This window comes from Melanotaenia boesemani, chromosome 20, assembly GCF_017639745.1.
Source record: "Melanotaenia boesemani isolate fMelBoe1 chromosome 20, fMelBoe1.pri, whole genome shotgun sequence".
Classification (NCBI taxonomy): domain Eukaryota; kingdom Metazoa; phylum Chordata; class Actinopteri; order Atheriniformes; family Melanotaeniidae; genus Melanotaenia; species Melanotaenia boesemani.
The window spans coordinates 20,743,479-20,760,613 of NC_055701.1; the positions used below are offsets into that span (position 1 = coordinate 20,743,479).

The 17,135-nt window shown below is 36.8% G+C and overlaps 2 protein-coding genes across 2 annotated transcripts in view; one reads left to right on the plus strand and one right to left on the minus strand.

The window, feature by feature from the left end:
* Positions 1 to 305: 305 nt before the first annotated feature.
* Positions 306 to 3,011, minus strand: myct1b (myc target 1b). The gene is made up of 2 exons (XM_041972497.1): positions 2,906 to 3,011; positions 306 to 2,037 (listed from the first exon to the last, which is right to left on the minus strand). The coding sequence occupies exons 1-2, from the start codon at positions 2,958 to 2,960 to the stop codon at positions 1,535 to 1,537; spliced, it is 558 nt and encodes a 185-aa protein (XP_041828431.1). The 5' UTR covers positions 2,961 to 3,011; the 3' UTR covers positions 306 to 1,534.
* A 3,796-nt stretch (positions 3,012 to 6,807) lies between these two features.
* LOC121631630 (nesprin-1-like) overlaps positions 6,808 to 17,135 on the plus strand; it is a 29,398-nt gene continuing 19,070 nt past the window's right edge. Inside the window, exons 1-2 of the mRNA XM_041972635.1 lie at positions 6,808 to 6,874; positions 14,842 to 14,903. Of these exons, the coding sequence (XP_041828569.1) occupies positions 6,808 to 6,874; positions 14,842 to 14,903 (129 nt within the window). The remainder of the gene's footprint in view (positions 6,875 to 14,841; positions 14,904 to 17,135) is intronic.

Here is a 17,135-nt window from a genome sequence, read left to right on the forward strand (position 1 = left end):
TGCAGTTGTTTGCCACTGTGTGTTTTCTTTTCCCAAAAAAGTTTAGACATTTGGTAAAAATATTAATCAAAACAGAGTGTACTAAACTAAATAAAAAATTCCACATTTAATTAAAAAAAGTCTAATGAAAATTTTCGCAAAAGCCATTTTGTTGTGTCCTTTGCAGAATAGATAAGTTTACTAATTTCGAATTACATGCCAGTATAAAGTTTTTAGTTTTACGTTTTGACAAAGGCTGAATCAATAAATGAATAAATAAACATAACAACACAAGTCATGTAATGTAAAAACAAACACTTGGTGTTTTTAATTTGCAACAGGTCAGGGACATGATCAAGGAAAATAGTGCCCTTTTTCAAAAGAAAGAAAAAAAAACAGATGAGCATTAGTTCACCATTCTGGTAAAACTGCATGGGCAAACAGTTAAACTATTTCAGAAATAATATTTCACAACAAAAAATTGAGATTTATTATAAAGATGCTGAGAACTCACAGAAATCCCTGTAAGCATGTAATCAAGTCACAATCATGAGACAATCCATCTTTCCAGGCCCCAAGCTATTTGTTTATGTTTGCAAAACAAACCTTGGGACCAATCAGAGTCCTAAACTGTTAGCTAGATGTGGATTTTAGTTGTGGAAGTAAGCAGCACTGGCTGCTCAGTTTTTTTGTAATGATTCTATATATAATTATATGTAAACAAAGTATACATAACTGCAAACTTTGACATGCAAAGAAAAAAATCCCTAAAGGCTGCCTAAGCTAATTTAAGTTGGACTGAGGAAAAATGAAAATTTTGGGGGGAAATCATGTACTCTGTGTTGTCCTGAATGAGCTGGAGAAGGACCGTCTAGTCTGTAAGTTGATGATTTTTTTCAGAGAAGCAATCTCTTTCCAAGACTTTCCCAAACTACCATATATATATATATATATATATATATATGATCTTCAGTTTATAATACATAACATTATGAAACCATTGCAGTTGTTCTAGCAGGTATATGAAGCATTCCACAACTTTTCAAATTGTTTAATGCCCTTTGTCAGCTTATATTTTTAAAGGCAGCAAATTCAAAATGGTATATCTTTTTTAAATATTTTAATTATAATAGTCTTTAAGCTATTTTTAATCAGTGCTGGAGTTTAAATCATTTTCATGCACACAGCATTAAATCCCAATGTTTTTCAAGAACTCATAATTTAAAATGTAAAATGCTTCTATATGATAAAGAAGCAAGACATTAACAGAAGGGGCTCTGAGACACTGTCATTGTCATTTTGAGACATTTTTCAACAAGATAGCAACTTAGTGATTAATCAATAAAATTACATGCAATTGCATTGATTATGAAAATTGCAACCATCATTTACATCTCATGATAAAACTGAGCTTTCACTTCATGTCTGTGCATCAAGCTGGAACATGTCAAAAATCATCTGCTTGCTCAAAATATGGAGGCTGAAAGAGCCAGAGCCAGAAAGTCCTCTGTAATCCCACAAGTTTGCTTCAGCCCTTGTACTCACGTTGAAAGTTTTATGTGCAAGTCTCCTCAAAGGCATGGATGACACTGTCATATGCAGGAGGTGGAGTCTGTGATGGGAGGAATCCTTTAAGCCCGTTGTTGCCCAACCAGAAGGAATGTCTCTTGTTCGGTACTAGGGATGCTGAATCAGATGTACTTGAAGCAGCAGTGTCCTCCGACATGGTTATCTGGGTGTCATCTCCCATATCAAGTTCAGGTCTGCTCTTCTTGGCCAATGGGCGAAAGGTGGATGTCTCTGCGCAGGGTTTACTCCCCAGTGGACCCACTGGTTCCAGGGAGGGCTGTCTGTACACACTTAGGAAAGTGCTTCGGTAAACGCCCAGTTGGCTGCTCATGAGGTCGTGTGTTTGTGAAGTGCGAGTTTTCTTTTTGGAACGCCTGGTGATCCTGGCTGTAGCCTGGCGCCTGGATGCCCAGGTTAACAGAATGTAGATCAAAGCACCCAGCAGCAGGCCCACAAGCACAGATAAACAGAAGGCTAGAATCATGTCACCTGGAAAAAGAAAAATCAATGTGGAGTCTCAGAGATGGAAGTACAAATAGATCAAATGTTTAGCAGAGTGGGAGGCCAAATGTACTGTGTTGCTCTGAAAATAGAGTTTTACAGAGTTTGGTTCAATCTGCATTTTAAGTTAGAAATGAACTTTCAAGAAAGATAAACACGACTGATGCCAGATTTATTTAAGAAAAACAAAAAGCTCTGCTGTATTGATTTATTATTTGCTGCAAACTGCTATACTGGACAGAGTTATGTAAAATCTTACATCACACTGCTGTGTGGGTTGTACCACTGTGTTGAAGAACAAACTGACTGTGGTATTAATGCAAGACATAAAACATAAAACAAGTTTCCTGGCTTCTCAGGAAGAGTGGCTCAGGGGAAGATTATTGTCTTCTGCAGCACTTTTCCACTGCAAAGAAGCCTATAATGGAAATGAAACAGTGAAACAGTACCAATCTTGATCTAATGAAAGCTATTGTCAAATATAAAAATGTTAAGCTTTGATTTAACTAAAGATTTTTCTTTAAATTGGTTCCAAATACAGTTTTTGGTGTATATGAACTGTTATATGAATCCAGCAGACTGTGAGGAAACTTGACAAACATGAATATAAAGTGCAGCAAAAATTTGCTTTCTTCTTGTATTTAGTCATATTTGATGAGTTGTTTCTCTTACTGAAGTCTGAAAATGTGTGTTTCTGTTGTCCCAAGTAATTTAATTAGGATGTAATTTCTTTATGTAAAGCTATACTTGGTGAATCATAATGATGACTGTAATATCTTTTACAAGACTCAGTTTCAGTACCTCATTAAAAACACTTCAGCAAGATCTTTGCAATAAACAATGAAAATGCACTTACCAAGATTAAATGAATTTAGTATTTCCAGGATGGGATGTGTTTCATTTTGTGCCATTTTCCCACCATGAGCTGGTGTTGGGTTCCACACTGGCGTACACAGACCTACAAACACTGAGCTTTTTCCAAGACTGGCTTTCTGCTTTTTCTTTCCCTACAATGTTTGCTATTGCGGAAAACTTGCTGTCATGCTTCCTTCCTTTTCTGGCTTTAAAATTAGCAAATGCACTGCTTATCTGTGTGGGACATAACACTGGGAAATAGGGCTGTTTCCTTTTGCATCATTTCCGTAAGATCAATACCGTTTAACAAAGGACCTATAGGCAATATTTCCATAAACCAGGACATGTTATATGTGTCTTCATAGAACAAAATTATGAGTTCATGACACAGAATGCACACATTAGTGACATTTTTGCTAAACCTGTCATAGACGCAAAAGAACAGCCTTCATTCTGATGTAAACGTCTTGGAAATGTCAACATTCTGAACAAGCAAAGCCATAAAACTTTGACTATCCACTCAAGAGTCTGCAGGGTATCAAGCTCTTAGTCTCCGTGGGGATTTCCTTCAATTGTTGCTGTGTTCCCACTTCACTTCTGCTCTTCTGCTCTCAGGCTAGGAACACCGAAAATCAACTCTCCATTGCTCAACAGCTGCTGTAATGTAAAACTCTTCTCTTTCATTTACGGTGCTTATTTACATGTTGTAAATTTTCCAAAAAAGCGGGGCCTTGATTGAAGTATACACACTTTTTCAGGTTTAAAAAATACTTTGCTGTTATAACGGTCATGTCACATATAAATCCAGCAGGTGGTGATGAAGTACATAAAATAAAATGGAAGCTCTGAAACCCTCACAGCCTTCATGGCCTTCTCAAAATTATCTTTAGGGCCTCCTGAAGAATAATGCAACACTTGTGGTATAATGTGAATTTTCAGAGAAGCTGAGAAGCTGTTTAAGTCTCCCATCTGACAATTTCAAAGTGACACTAATGAAATGATGTGTGACAAAGCTGCTTTATAATTTTGAAACATTATTTAGGCCTTTGTCTGTATCTTGACACACATAAAATTACAATTGAGGCTATTTCGATTAGGAAAATAATGGGCATAATTAAGCTCAGTTGAAATCTCTGTGAAATAAATACAAATCAATATGATGCAATCAATTTGACCTGAAATAAAATAAGATTTTCACGCAAGATTTAAATATAGATTAAGAAAAGCTAACAAAAAAATGGGGTAAATAAAATTATAGTTGTTCATTTATTATTGAGGGAATTTATTCAGTCTCATCAAAGAAATAATTAAGATAAAAAGATAGCATATTTTTCTATATGGATGTATTGCATTTGTGTATAATGTATATCAACTGACGCTGTTGATGCAGCAGCATTATATTGTTTTAATACCTGCATTTGCAATGTTTTTCTTTTACATTTCTATAAATATTCATACCCTTCACTGTAGTTGAAGTTTCTCCATCCTTCTTTCCTGCAACCCTGACTACTCTCCAACCCAAACTACCACATGTAACCAGTGGCATTAATGAGGTGATGCTTAGTGCTTGGTCAGGAATTGTTTCTGATCTATTGTAAGAAAAGGTGGTGTTGCTTCACATTCATATTGCCTCTCCTTGTTAGTGCAGTGGTGTATGAACGGCTCTCCTTCTATAAGGGTTTCTATCTTCACAAAGGGGAACTGGGTCCCATTCACAGTGATAGTTCAGACGGTTCATTCAGGTTGTCTGAGAGACCAAGGTCATTCATTCCTGACTATTCAGTGTGGCTAGGTCAGGACTTCTATTGGTCTGCTTGTAACCTTCAAACTTCAAAACTTTTAACTAGTTTGGAATGATTGAGGCCACTGTGCTTTGGGCATGTAACATCAATGCCTTGACAGAGATACACAGAGGCATGCCTTTTTTATTAAGTCTTGAGAATTAAATTAGGAACAAAACACTCCAGTCAAATAGCTGGAGCGGAAATTAGGGTAAGTAATATTGGAATATTTTACTTGTCTTCTTTTCCTCCAACAAAATAACATCACACTCCAAAACCCCAGGTTTGAGTTGCAATTTTTTATGTAAAATGTACTACATAGAATTCAAACAGCCTAAATTAATTAATAATTCATGTTGGTCTTGAAAAATATACTGGATGCATTTGTAAATAGTCCATGGTATGAAACAACAAAACTTGTAAAATTTGAAAACTCTCCAGACAATGAACTCGCTGGGAAGTATCCATCATTATCATGGAGTAATGGGAGAAATACCGGTGATTCTTCTCTGTTAGGGCTAATAATTAAGTCTTTTATCCGCATAAATAAAGAGAACAGGAACTGAACCACATATTTCCGACCGCCCCTCCTGCCGGCAGCGTGCCACTGCGCTGCCTCTTGTGGTTAAAAAACTTCTCGACCGCTGGTGCACGCCATGTTTCGTTTTTAGTGTTACCATTGGCAACAAGGCAACACACTTAGACACTTCCTCTGTGAAGTTGTCATGCTCTGCAGCCCGCAAAGTGGTAAGATGCAATTACAACGTACAGCTATGGATTTCATTCATTGTGTATTTATTTGCATGCTGCATGTTAAGTAAAAGCTAAAGCGTTAATCATTAGTTTGTGTGGGACTGTATCATGCTATTTTTTTTTTTAACGGAATTGTAATATCCTCTCGTTTTTAGTGACACCACACCATCATTTAAATAACTCGACAGGTGTCTAGCTTTGCTTGCTAAATGATTCTGGTGCATAAAATAATTTAACAATGTCACAATACGCAGAAAAATAAGAGTTGATAGTAAAGCTAAATCTTACGCCCACGTCAGTGCAGATACTTGTGCAGTTAACACGATCATTTTACTTCCTTTTTTAATTTCCTTCAAGTGAGAACTATGATGTATAGTTTTCGATTTATTTAAACACAGTTGCATTCACAGCCCAACACTATTGGTTTAAACAGTGTAGATATTTGTTACCCTGCTAATATGTGTGTTTATCTATCAGCTTGGTTGTTTCTGTAGCTTTATGATTATATTTTGATATGTGAGACTTCCTGTCAGACAGTTTCTAGTTCGCAGCAAATTCAGTCAAAAACCATAAATGACAACACACTTCTTGGGCGGGCAAGCTGATTCTGAGTCTGTAAAATGCGCGCAACTTTTTAAATAACTAAAGACATTATTCAGTAAGTATGTAAAGTCTAAGTTTGCCTATTATAATTTTCTTATCCATTTGTACAAGTAGTATTTTGTTGTTGCTATGAAAGTGTCAGTATTTTCATTAATTACGTGTTCAAGTCATTACGGTCTGTCAGATATTCATTTATATTTTTATCTATACTTGTATTTTCTCTGCTCTGATAGTTTTGAATTTATAAGCAGTGAATCTGATAAAATACCACAAAATATAACCCAATTTAACAGGACTTCTCCATCTACAAACACATTATTTATGGTTAAAATGATAAAGTTTTTGTTAACGTGTAAGACCTGCCAAGTCAAAGACTTATTCCAAAAGTACTTTTGTCTCAAAAATTTCTGAATTTGCTTGGACAACTGTGGTAAAATAATTTAACCTTAAAAATTAGTGTTAAAAGTGTAAATGAAAAAAAAAAAAATCTCTGTAGATTAAAATAATAGCATGGGCAAACAGGTAGCATCCACTGACACCCTTTTCTCTTTTGCAGTATATGAATTGAAGAAGTGCTTCCATTGGACAGTAAACCTGCTTGTACCTGCATGAAACCTGAGATTCAATTGGACAGTCTTGCAGTGAAACTAGAAAGAGACAGAGAGAGGGAGTGGCAGAAGGGATGTCCCATTCGGGATAGTTGTGAAGTACATCTAGCTGCTGGCATCAGTGAACCCGCCTTGTGAAACAGCTGCAACGAGGCAACATGGCTTCTCTAAGACCCTTTGGTCGATCGGCTGTGGACATAGCTAATGTGATGCAGAAACTGCAGGGTGAGTGTCCCTCTTTTCCTTTGTTGGCTTACAACTATAACATCCTCCCCTCCTGTGCTGCTGCATTGTAAAATTGTGCTGATTCAATGCCTGGCTTCATGCCCACCTTAACTTTGCCAACATTCGGGAGGCAGGAGGCTTTCGCACACATGTGTACATAGACACAAGCTGACACACAGACTCTGATGGTACACTCTCTTTCAGCTGATGAATACTTGTACTGAAAAGCAGTTCTACATTGCATAATTAAGGGCTGTTCTCAATCACCTATAGTAATAAGAGGTAATATAATCACATGTTTGGGTAATTTGATTTCATGTAAATGTCCCGTGTCTCTTTTGTCACCAGGTGTTTTTTTCTTTAAGAAAGCACATAATCTTATTTCCCATAACAAGAAATTTTTTTCTCTTTCCTGTAATATCTTGTGACCAAACTACAAAAAGACATACTCAATTGTTTGGTGGCCAGACTGGGTTACTGAGATGTAATTTAGAGAAACAGTCGATTTATTCAGTGAATATTGTGAAATTCCTGATCTCGGCACATGATTCTAAAGCAGATTTTTAAGCAAAAAGGCATGCACTTTCACATAATGAAGTATTTATCTTTAGAACTTTAATTTACTCTCAGAGTTGACAAATGATCATGAGGAACATTTAATCTGCACTGAGTCTTGACACAAGATACAGAGTCATATAAACTGTGGCCTCATGATTGCACGGACAATTCACTGAACAAGACTAAAACCTGACACCATTTGTGCCCTTGGCAAGGGTTTCGATCGATAGCAGGAGTCTCTTTTTGTTGGTGTCCCCCTTTTTATTGCAAGGGCATTAGGCCACAACCATCACCACACAATGCTAGTTAATTCTGGCATCCTCTGATCAATTCAATGTATTTTAAGATGTTTAGATCACTTGGAAAGTTAACACTTGGTGGCATGTAACCATAGCTACTGTTATGAAACATTTGTCTGTGGTTGTACAAGCTGTGCTCATATCCTGCTGTAGAGATAGTTTTTCCTGTGCATGTACAGATAATGTCATTGTGTGCATGGAGTTGAAAAGCCATTTAGGTGTTGTAACATTTTAAATTAAGTCCTATAAAAGCTGACCCACAAGTGAATAAATACTTCTCATTTTCTTGTTAATTTTATTTTGTTTACATGAACAGTGTCACTGTTGTGTTTAATGTCAGGAAGCCGAATCTGGTTTTAGGTCACATCTGGAAAACGTTATTGTTACAGTGGACTTAGGTGGTCTGTAGATGACAAGCTGCAAGGTAGTCAGGGCTTTTTCTCTGGTAATGAAATACAGCATCCTGTCATTAAAGGCATCCTGTAGAGAAGGCTACTCTGGATTCACTTTGACTTAAGCAACAGTCCATCTTGGGGTATGAATTATCGACAAACTAACAGCAACATGTCCAACATTGTAATTATACAATATTTAGAAGTGTGCACTCTGTGTTCAAGTAGATTTGTGAAGAGGCCTCTGAAACTTATAAATGTGCTTCTTCATTTAAAGTGTATTTTCGCTTTTTTCTGCAGATATACTCAGCAGTATTTGTTGTAGTTCTGTGTTGCAACGCTTTGCAGCCTCAGTACCCTCAGGGTACTTGCAATGTCTGTCTGTTGCCTGATGGAGTATTTGAAACAGGCATTTCCTTTTTGTTATAAGCTTGCTGTTTTTTATTCTTATTTTTTGTAGGTTTCACTTTATTTGGGACTATATGAAACAGGATATGGTGAAACGCAACTGCTGAAGGGTTTGTGGAGATGTTTTGTAGTTCCAAAATAAGATCTTTAAGCAAATATATACAGTTTTGACTTTTTTTTCTTCTAATTTTCAGTAGTTAAACATGAAAAAAAGCCTCCTTTTTGTATCCTGTGATACAATAAATGGTGTCACTAAAATTAAAAGCTGTTTAGGTGTTTTAACATTTTAAAATCCTTATATTGGCTCAGACATTCCCTGACAAGAAGTCCTATATAAGCATACTTACGAGGAGAATAATACTTAGTTTTCTCTTCTAAATAAAAAGGTGCAGAAATGACACAGCTTATTTTAATAATTTGTCACCTTTTGTTAAATGTCAGGAAATGGAATCACGATCTAAAGAGAAATTAATTGGGACTGCAACAAAAGATTGTTTAACTAAAGTTAATATCAGCTGTAAATCAACAGATATATTTGCTTGATCTCCAAAAATCCTTCATTTTGGCAAACACCTTTTGGAGCAAGAGATTTTCTTTTTAGAAGTTCCTGGGGTAAAAACACTTAAAGTCACTGGAACAGTAAACCCATTTTGTTTGTGAGGGTTTGGTATTGTTAAATAGAGGCACGAGTTAAGGGGATTAAAAAATCATGTATTTTTCCAACTGTAAAGCAAAAAAACTAAGCGTTTACTCTGCCCTATCACAAACTGCAGCTGGAAACATGAAGCCATTCTTATATAACTATACAGTTAGACTATTTTAAAGGCTAATTATTGCAGAAACGTGTTGATTAAGAGATAGAACTCATAGCTTTTATGTTATACCGTTGTTGCTGCTGTTCTTGAATATTAGAGACAGTGTTGTTCATTCAGCAGACAATAAATCTGCAGTGTCAAACATCTCAGAATCAGCTTGCCTGCAATAAAATCATTTCTTACTTTGCTTTATTGCCGCCAGCCTGTCAGAGCTAAACTATTGCTGCTCTTGACTGAATGGAAAAAACAGAGTGAGTGGGCTTTTATGGTGCTCCCAGGTGTCTATCCCAAGCCAATAAAGCCCTGCATATAATATACAGTAGTGCCTAAAGTATCATCTGTCCTAAGATCACCATAAGTACTTCATTACTTATGTGAATTGCAGATGCTTTAGTGGTTTGACGTGCCGCATGGTGTTTGTTGCTGGGGTTACCTACTTCTAATTGCCCACTTAGCTACTAATACTACACGAGGCTTAATTAAATTAGTTGACTGAAACGTAATGACTCTATAACTGTGAGGTGCTTTTCATATGGAAACCTCTCATGTCAAAGTAAGTATATCCAGCTAGTATATTCTAACCTTCATGTAAATGTTATTACACAAAATGAACAATCAAACTGAGTTCAGGACTTTGGACAGCTCCTTAATTTAAAGTTAAGTATTGTGTAGTTGGAATATCGGGAAAACCTTATAAATTATATAGCTATCATGCTTTTTTATTTTTTTAATTATGTATGAGCCGATTTAAATATTATGGGGTTTCTGTAGTTTGACCCAAATTCTACAAGTCCATCTCATGGTGTTTTACACTTATATGCACATCACCTTTGCAACAGCAAATAATTGTTTCATACTGATTTAGGATAAAAAAAATGGGGTCATTTTTTTCCTTTTATTTGAGCAAAAGTTCCTAAACAAGTATTAAGAAAGTGAAAAAAAGGTAGAAATTTGAGTATTGTTTTGCGTATTGAGTTTTGTTCACGGTCAAATAATTCCATGTCCCAGTTTCCTCTGATGGAAAGAAAAACACATCACTTCCTTTGCAGCTGAGGATTGTTCCTGGGCTGAACTAACAGGAGTTGGGAGTTTAGAGTAGAGATATTAAAGTTAAATATTTTGTGATAAAGAGGCTGATTTTAAAATTCTGAACAGAGGAGCAAAGCAAACTTTTACAGTCTTGTTCTTCCAGTAGGACTTTCTAAAAACTATGACATATTATTAAATAAATGTACTGATAGGTTAGTCTCAAGCAGTATGACAGTATTTCTGTCACTACCAAAAGGCTTTCCAAATTGTTCTCAGTGACTCATTCATTTAAAACAGGGACACATCTAACTCTTGCAGGAATGTGGCCTAACCTTACCTACCCATGGTCTATGTTAGTATTGTGAATAATATTAGATTAGATTAGACTCATGTTAGATTCTAGTGTATAGAAATGATTAATAATCTGTCTATGGTCGATGATTAAATCATACTTTTGACCTACTGAGAACATGAACAAGACACATTTGGGTTGTCATACAACCTGCACTTAAGAGACTACTCTGTTTAGATATGGCCTTTTTCTTTGCCCTGGTGTAGAAAAGACTGAACTGATTACAGCAGTTTCTCTTTAATGTTGGGGTAACTTCAAATCTCCCTTTATTATAAAAGGTTTTAGGAAAATGTAGTGCATGACTACCTAGTGTCACAACATGACTTAAATAGGATTTCTGAGTTCTTGTCTGGTTTCAAATCGCTATGTTGTTTACTGTTCATTTTTGAGATTCTGTGGTGCTATTGGACATATCTGCTGGTTTCTTCAATATGGTAGATCACAGTTCTCTATCATGTCTCGACTTGTAAGCATTAAAGCTACAGCGCTTAATTGGTTCCATTATTATATGTTAGATAAGAGCTTCTCTATCTATTTAGACCAATGTTCTTCATCTGTCTCCCCACTTAGTTATGGGATTCCTCAAGGCCTCATAGTAGGCTCCATTCTCTTCTTGTCATGCATGCCTTCATTGGGGTCAGTTTTTAAAAGCATAGCATCTCCTCTTGTTGTATCTATTTGCCTGCACAAACTAAGCCATGTTTACAATAAACGATAAAAATAAACTTTCTCACCCTAAACAAAAACGAATCAGTCATCATTCCGTTTGGACAGTCCAGCCTTTCAGATGACTGCAAAAGGGCTATCAGCCTTTTAGATGGACGGATGGAAGGACAGACAGACAGACAGACAGGCAGACAGACATAGAGACAGACAGAGAGACATACATATACTGTAGATACACAGAGTCCTGCTGCATGCAGTCCTATTCATACTTCCATTTTGTTCAGCTATTCTTCCAATTGTGCTACATAATCATACTTCTGTGCCGTTCAAAGACATGGAAACCTTGCCTCTTGCTTAAGTGTTATAATTAAGATTGTCCAGTGCTTGTACTTTTTACCTGTGCTTAATCCCGTTTTGTGATAAAAGCTATTGTGATTGTGCTTAATGTAATTTATTGAACTTCAAACTAATCAGCTTTAAATGAGCCAACGATTTGCGTCATCATAAAGCTTTTTGAAGGACCTCAAGCAAGCTTAAATGCACTGGTTGAATATTCATATTCTCTCATTCTGTGTCGGGTGCGAGCAACATAGATGTGATATGTAAGCACAATGAATCTCAAGTTTTCTCTGTAACCGGATGGTCAATGTAATAAAACTCCCCTTTCATTTCACATAATGTTGAGTTGACCAGTTTAGATTTCTCATTTAGATGGATGTTAAGAGTGAAAAATGGGTTAGGATTCAACATGTGAAAATGATTGAATTACAATTAGTTGTAAGATTAAAATTCTTCTAATTGACTGACCAATTGCCCATTTTCTAGGGGCTTAGCTAAATAAGTGTAAATTACGGCTGGGCGATTAATCGATAAAATCGATAAATCGAATTTTCCATTTCTGGAGATTTATTTTTATGAAAATCTGGATTTTTTTCCATAGTTAGTTAGCTATGACATTATATGCTTTATTTTTGCTGGCATTTTTCTATATAAACAAATAAGTGTTTTTAATAAGTTTATTTATGTTTTGTAAAAGAAAAGAAAAAAAACCGATTAAAATCGGAAATCGGATTTGGTTATAAAACAATCTGAGATTTTATTTTTAGGCCATATCGCCCAGCCCTAGTGTAAATATTAATTGCTGTATTTCTAAAGGTTGCTTAGCATAATTTTAACAGGGCTACTTGTGGTTTTCCTTGCTGTTTTTTTTATGTAAAAAGAAAACATTTCAAACCAAACAGCTTTTCTGGGCCAGTTCCACCAGTAGTCTATAGAGCAGTAATAATAGAATGACAACCTCAGGGCTATTTTTAGCATATCAGAGAGGCTTTCAATGTGCTGGTGGTCTTGGAAGAATAAAAGGATATTTCTGCAAGAGATGATAAGGCATCAAGTACTTAACTTTCCATTGAACGGGAGGGTAATAATTCAGCAGAAATGCAGACTGGTCAGAACTGAGGTGGTATTGCTGGGTGTTAACTGACAAATGTGGATCTGATTTAGAGCTTTTAGATGATCCTCTGTTTACAAGGGAATCCCAGTGTGGGTGTGTCTCCTTTGTCGTCACGGTTGCATTGACGCTAAGGGAGCAGGTGGTAGATGTCATTCACCAGCCTCAGAATTAATTATTAAAATTACTTGCACCAGGGAGCCATTTGTGTTGCAGTCTTTGAATTTTGTTGTGGTCAGTTTAATCAATATAACTGTTAAAACCTAATCTATAATTATCCCCCACACCCCACACCATCCCAACCCCAAAAAAGATGTTCTTGTTTGTTTCTGAGTTGATATTTTTCTGTTTTATCTTGGATATTATCATGTCATTAAATGTGTCTGTCTCATAGAGGATTAGACAAATCTTATTGCAAACACAGGCCAACCCACACACACGTACACACGTACACACACACACACAAACCAAGCTTAAATCAGGATAATGCAACTGTGGCTGTGACATCACCATCTCCCACATGCTGATTGGTTGAGCCACGCTCCTAGCTGAGCTCTTTTCAGCCTCGGATGGTATGATGATACAGCGAGGCAGTGCAGTGAGAGCTGTGCTCATCCTCACAGGCATGGCTCCTCTGGATTGGAAAAACACAGGAAGAAGGAAGGACAGGATTGTTAATCATTCTCCCTGTTAAGAGTTTTCTGCATTGCCATCTGTGCGTGAGTGTGTGTGTGTGTGTGTCTGTCACTGTGAGAGGGTCAGGGAGGAGGGGACATTTTCATCACAGCCTCCAGCAGCTCTTTTGCTTTCACTGTGGAAACCAGGCAGCCAGATCTGTTTTGTTTCCTGCTGGAAAAAGGACAGCTGTGTCAGTTTTTCCATGGTGGATCTAATTTTCAAACAAACACATATATGTACCGTGGAACTCATGAAACGCAAAGGACGAGAGCTGGAGAGTGGGGAGTAGAATGGCTCACTATAAGGATGTATCTGTCAGGAAGACTTCTTTAAACCTGGTGACTGGATTTTTTCAGTATCTGCGTGGTAAGTAGGGCAGCAGCACCCTTGATCTCTCATCTGTACAGCTAATATGGGATATAACATATGCTAATGGTTAGTAGGTGAATCCCTGCTCTGTGAGTAGTTATGATGCTGCACAAACACAATTGTATGTGTGTGTGTGTTTGTGTGTATATGTGTTATCTGTATGTAGGTACTATGCTTCAGTGGGCTTACCCTGTACATCGGTGATGAAGCAGTTGCCTGTGGGTTAATGATGTCTTTGCTTCTTGTATAGTGTTAGCATTGCTGCCTTAAACACGTGACTACTGTCTATATTTCTGAGGACAGATGTTTAAAAATGGCCACTCTGTTGCTAGTGTGCAGCACTAGCCAACCGGCATGTATGACAAGGTGTTAGAAATCACTCCTCAACATAACGACATCACTAGTAAAGCAAAGAAATTCGTTGCTTTGTTACACATGCTGCATAATGCATGAGGCATTGTGGATGAATGTATTAATAGACCACAAAGAGGCTGGGGGTGACCTAAACAATCGCGCATGTCATTATTAAACACAGAGGGGGTTTGTGAGATGTGTTGGCAGAAATCTTATCCTCCATTCATTCACTAATCTCCTTGTATGAAAGCTTTTTGAGAGCACTTATCAGGAATGTCTTTAATTGTAGGACTAGCAAGCCTGTGTTAGTGATCATAAACAAATGTATCCATTTCCGTAGTCATGTATTTCAACAAGTATGGTGCAGGGCTGCTGCAATGCAACTTGATTACAGTAAGCATGCAGTGATTATAGATAAAGTGATTATCTCGATAGGGAAGTTGAGCAAAAATTATAACTGAAAAAGCTATAGTTTGCATTTTGTTCATGTTCACATGAAAATGACCAGTCCCTCTAAGTCTCAAGCTTCACAGTTAACATTAGAGCTGCTATGTGGCTTTTATTTACTTACAAACTCTTTGTGATTTTAATTTTCAGATGAACAAGAAGCAGTGCAGAAGAGAACATTCACAAAATGGATTAATTCTCATCTAGCCAAGGTAAGTGAGAATTGTCATCCATGCTCCCTTGGTAATTACTTCCCAGGACATGGAGATTGCAGAATTTATATTTAAGAAATTGTAAAATTGAAACATCTTAGGTAAGCTGGAAGTTGTGCTTTGTACTGTGTTATCCAAGAGCCTCGTGATGTTTAACTCCTCGTCACATTCATGAAACCTCTCTTTGGCCAGTGATATTTCAGGCTAGTGACCTGTCACGCCTGTAGAGGGAACTGGCAACAAGGGATTTTCCTGCAGCAGTAATGGCTTCTTATAACATTGAGCAAAATAACTGGATTTATCCAGTTAACTGTAAATAATGACATAATTTACTCCCGACTCTTCAGCCTTGAAAATCAAATCATGTTTAATGGAACACAGCTTGTTTGTCATCAAAGTTTGCTGCATCTAATGGTGTTGAGGAAACAGTCTTCCTGTAAAGATACTCCTGCAGTGCGTTTGGCTTTTTTTTTTTCTTTTTTTTTTTTTTGTGGCAAGAAGATATATTCATGAATCTATGCAGAGACTACAGAAATGACAGCATGACAAAGCTTAATTGTTCAGTTTTCAAGAGTCTCACTTGGGGGATTTGAACTTGGATGTGCTTGTATACCAAGCTGTGTTTGTGAAGCCATATGGGGTGTTTAAAAGATTTGTGCACAGATTTGGTTGTTTTGTTGTTTCTTCAATATTTGTGTGTCTGTGCTGTGTATGTATAGGTAGGTGTATCCATTGGTGTTTAGGTATTCATGCACCATATTTCTGTGTTGAAATATGTGTATTTGTGGACAGGATTGGCAGGGAAAGTGATGCAGTGTGCAGATGGAGAGCAACAGGGTGAGGACAGTTTCCTGCAGACAGTCGTCTGCTTCTGAATTTCTAAATTACAAGGCACTGAGTGCAAAACAACACATGATCACATGCAGCTTTACGTGTCATTTACAAGACAGTAAAACAATAGATTATTTGCATGGATGCATTGCAATGAACCTATATAATACAAATAATTAGAAATACTCAGAATTGTGGGAAATTAAAAATAGAACAAAATAAAATAGCTGGTGGGCTTAACATAACTGTAATCACAGTCAAAGTCTCAGATCTGTCAATGAGAGTGGGTTTAGAGGAGTCTTTTGTTGAGCCCGATCTGCCCACAGTGGTTCAAAGCTTGAACTCTAAAACTTTGGAAGAATCTAAGTTATGTGGTGGGCCCATGTTGGGACCCTCTGTTGGTCTATTCTTCATTATTCATGCATTGTGCACAAGCTCACTCACTGTGCATACCAATAGGGCTAATGTAGCATAAGCCACATCATGAAAGCAGTTTTACATGGTCACATTTATACTGCTGACAGCTCTTAAATAACCACCTTCTTTAACAAGATATTTTGCTGTAGTTACTGTTCTTATATATTTTTGTTTATCAATTGTTTATTCAGTCAAGTGTTAAAATTATTTTTAACTTTTTTTTATGAGGTAAAGTATATATTATCTGAGCTGAAACTTCCTGCAGCTGTCACACTTTTTTTTTTGGTCACACTGTCACACTTTCCTGTCAGCCCTTGTGTCCATTTCCACTGAATTTCACAGTTTTTCCACTGATAATAGTACTCATGTGACTGAGTAAATTTAATTTCCAGGCTAGGTCATGATTTGTGATTGACAAAGGTTTTTTGTGCACATATTAACATTGGAAAATATTTCTTTGTTTGATTTGATTGTACTTCCAGACACAAACATTATTTATTTATAAAGAGACAGCTAAACCTAACATTAGATGTCTTTAGAAAATTATTGTGTCACTAGAAGAAAATTTGGCACAGGTACCTGGCACTTCATGCTGTTCTTACCCAAATAGTCAGCCAACTGTAATCCTGTCATGGACTACGTTGAGTTGTGAAATGGCCTGTTCGTGGTGCCAAAAAAAAATCTACAACTTTTCTTTAAATTGGAGCTGCTTTGTGCTCAATAAACAAAAATCTATTTTATGTAAGACAACAGATCCTGTTGTCATTTATCTTTGAGAGTGTACAGCTCTTTAAATGAGAGTACATGATAACAGGAGGCCGTACCCTGTTAGGGTTAAATGAGTAGCATCGCTTCAGGACTGGGCACCGAGCCACTACTGAGAAAAAAGCACCATCTTTTCAGCTGCAGGGAAGCTCTGTGGTTGTTGCTAACAAGCCTGTTTCTAACAAACAGCATTTGGTTTCTCCTCATACCCTCTTAATT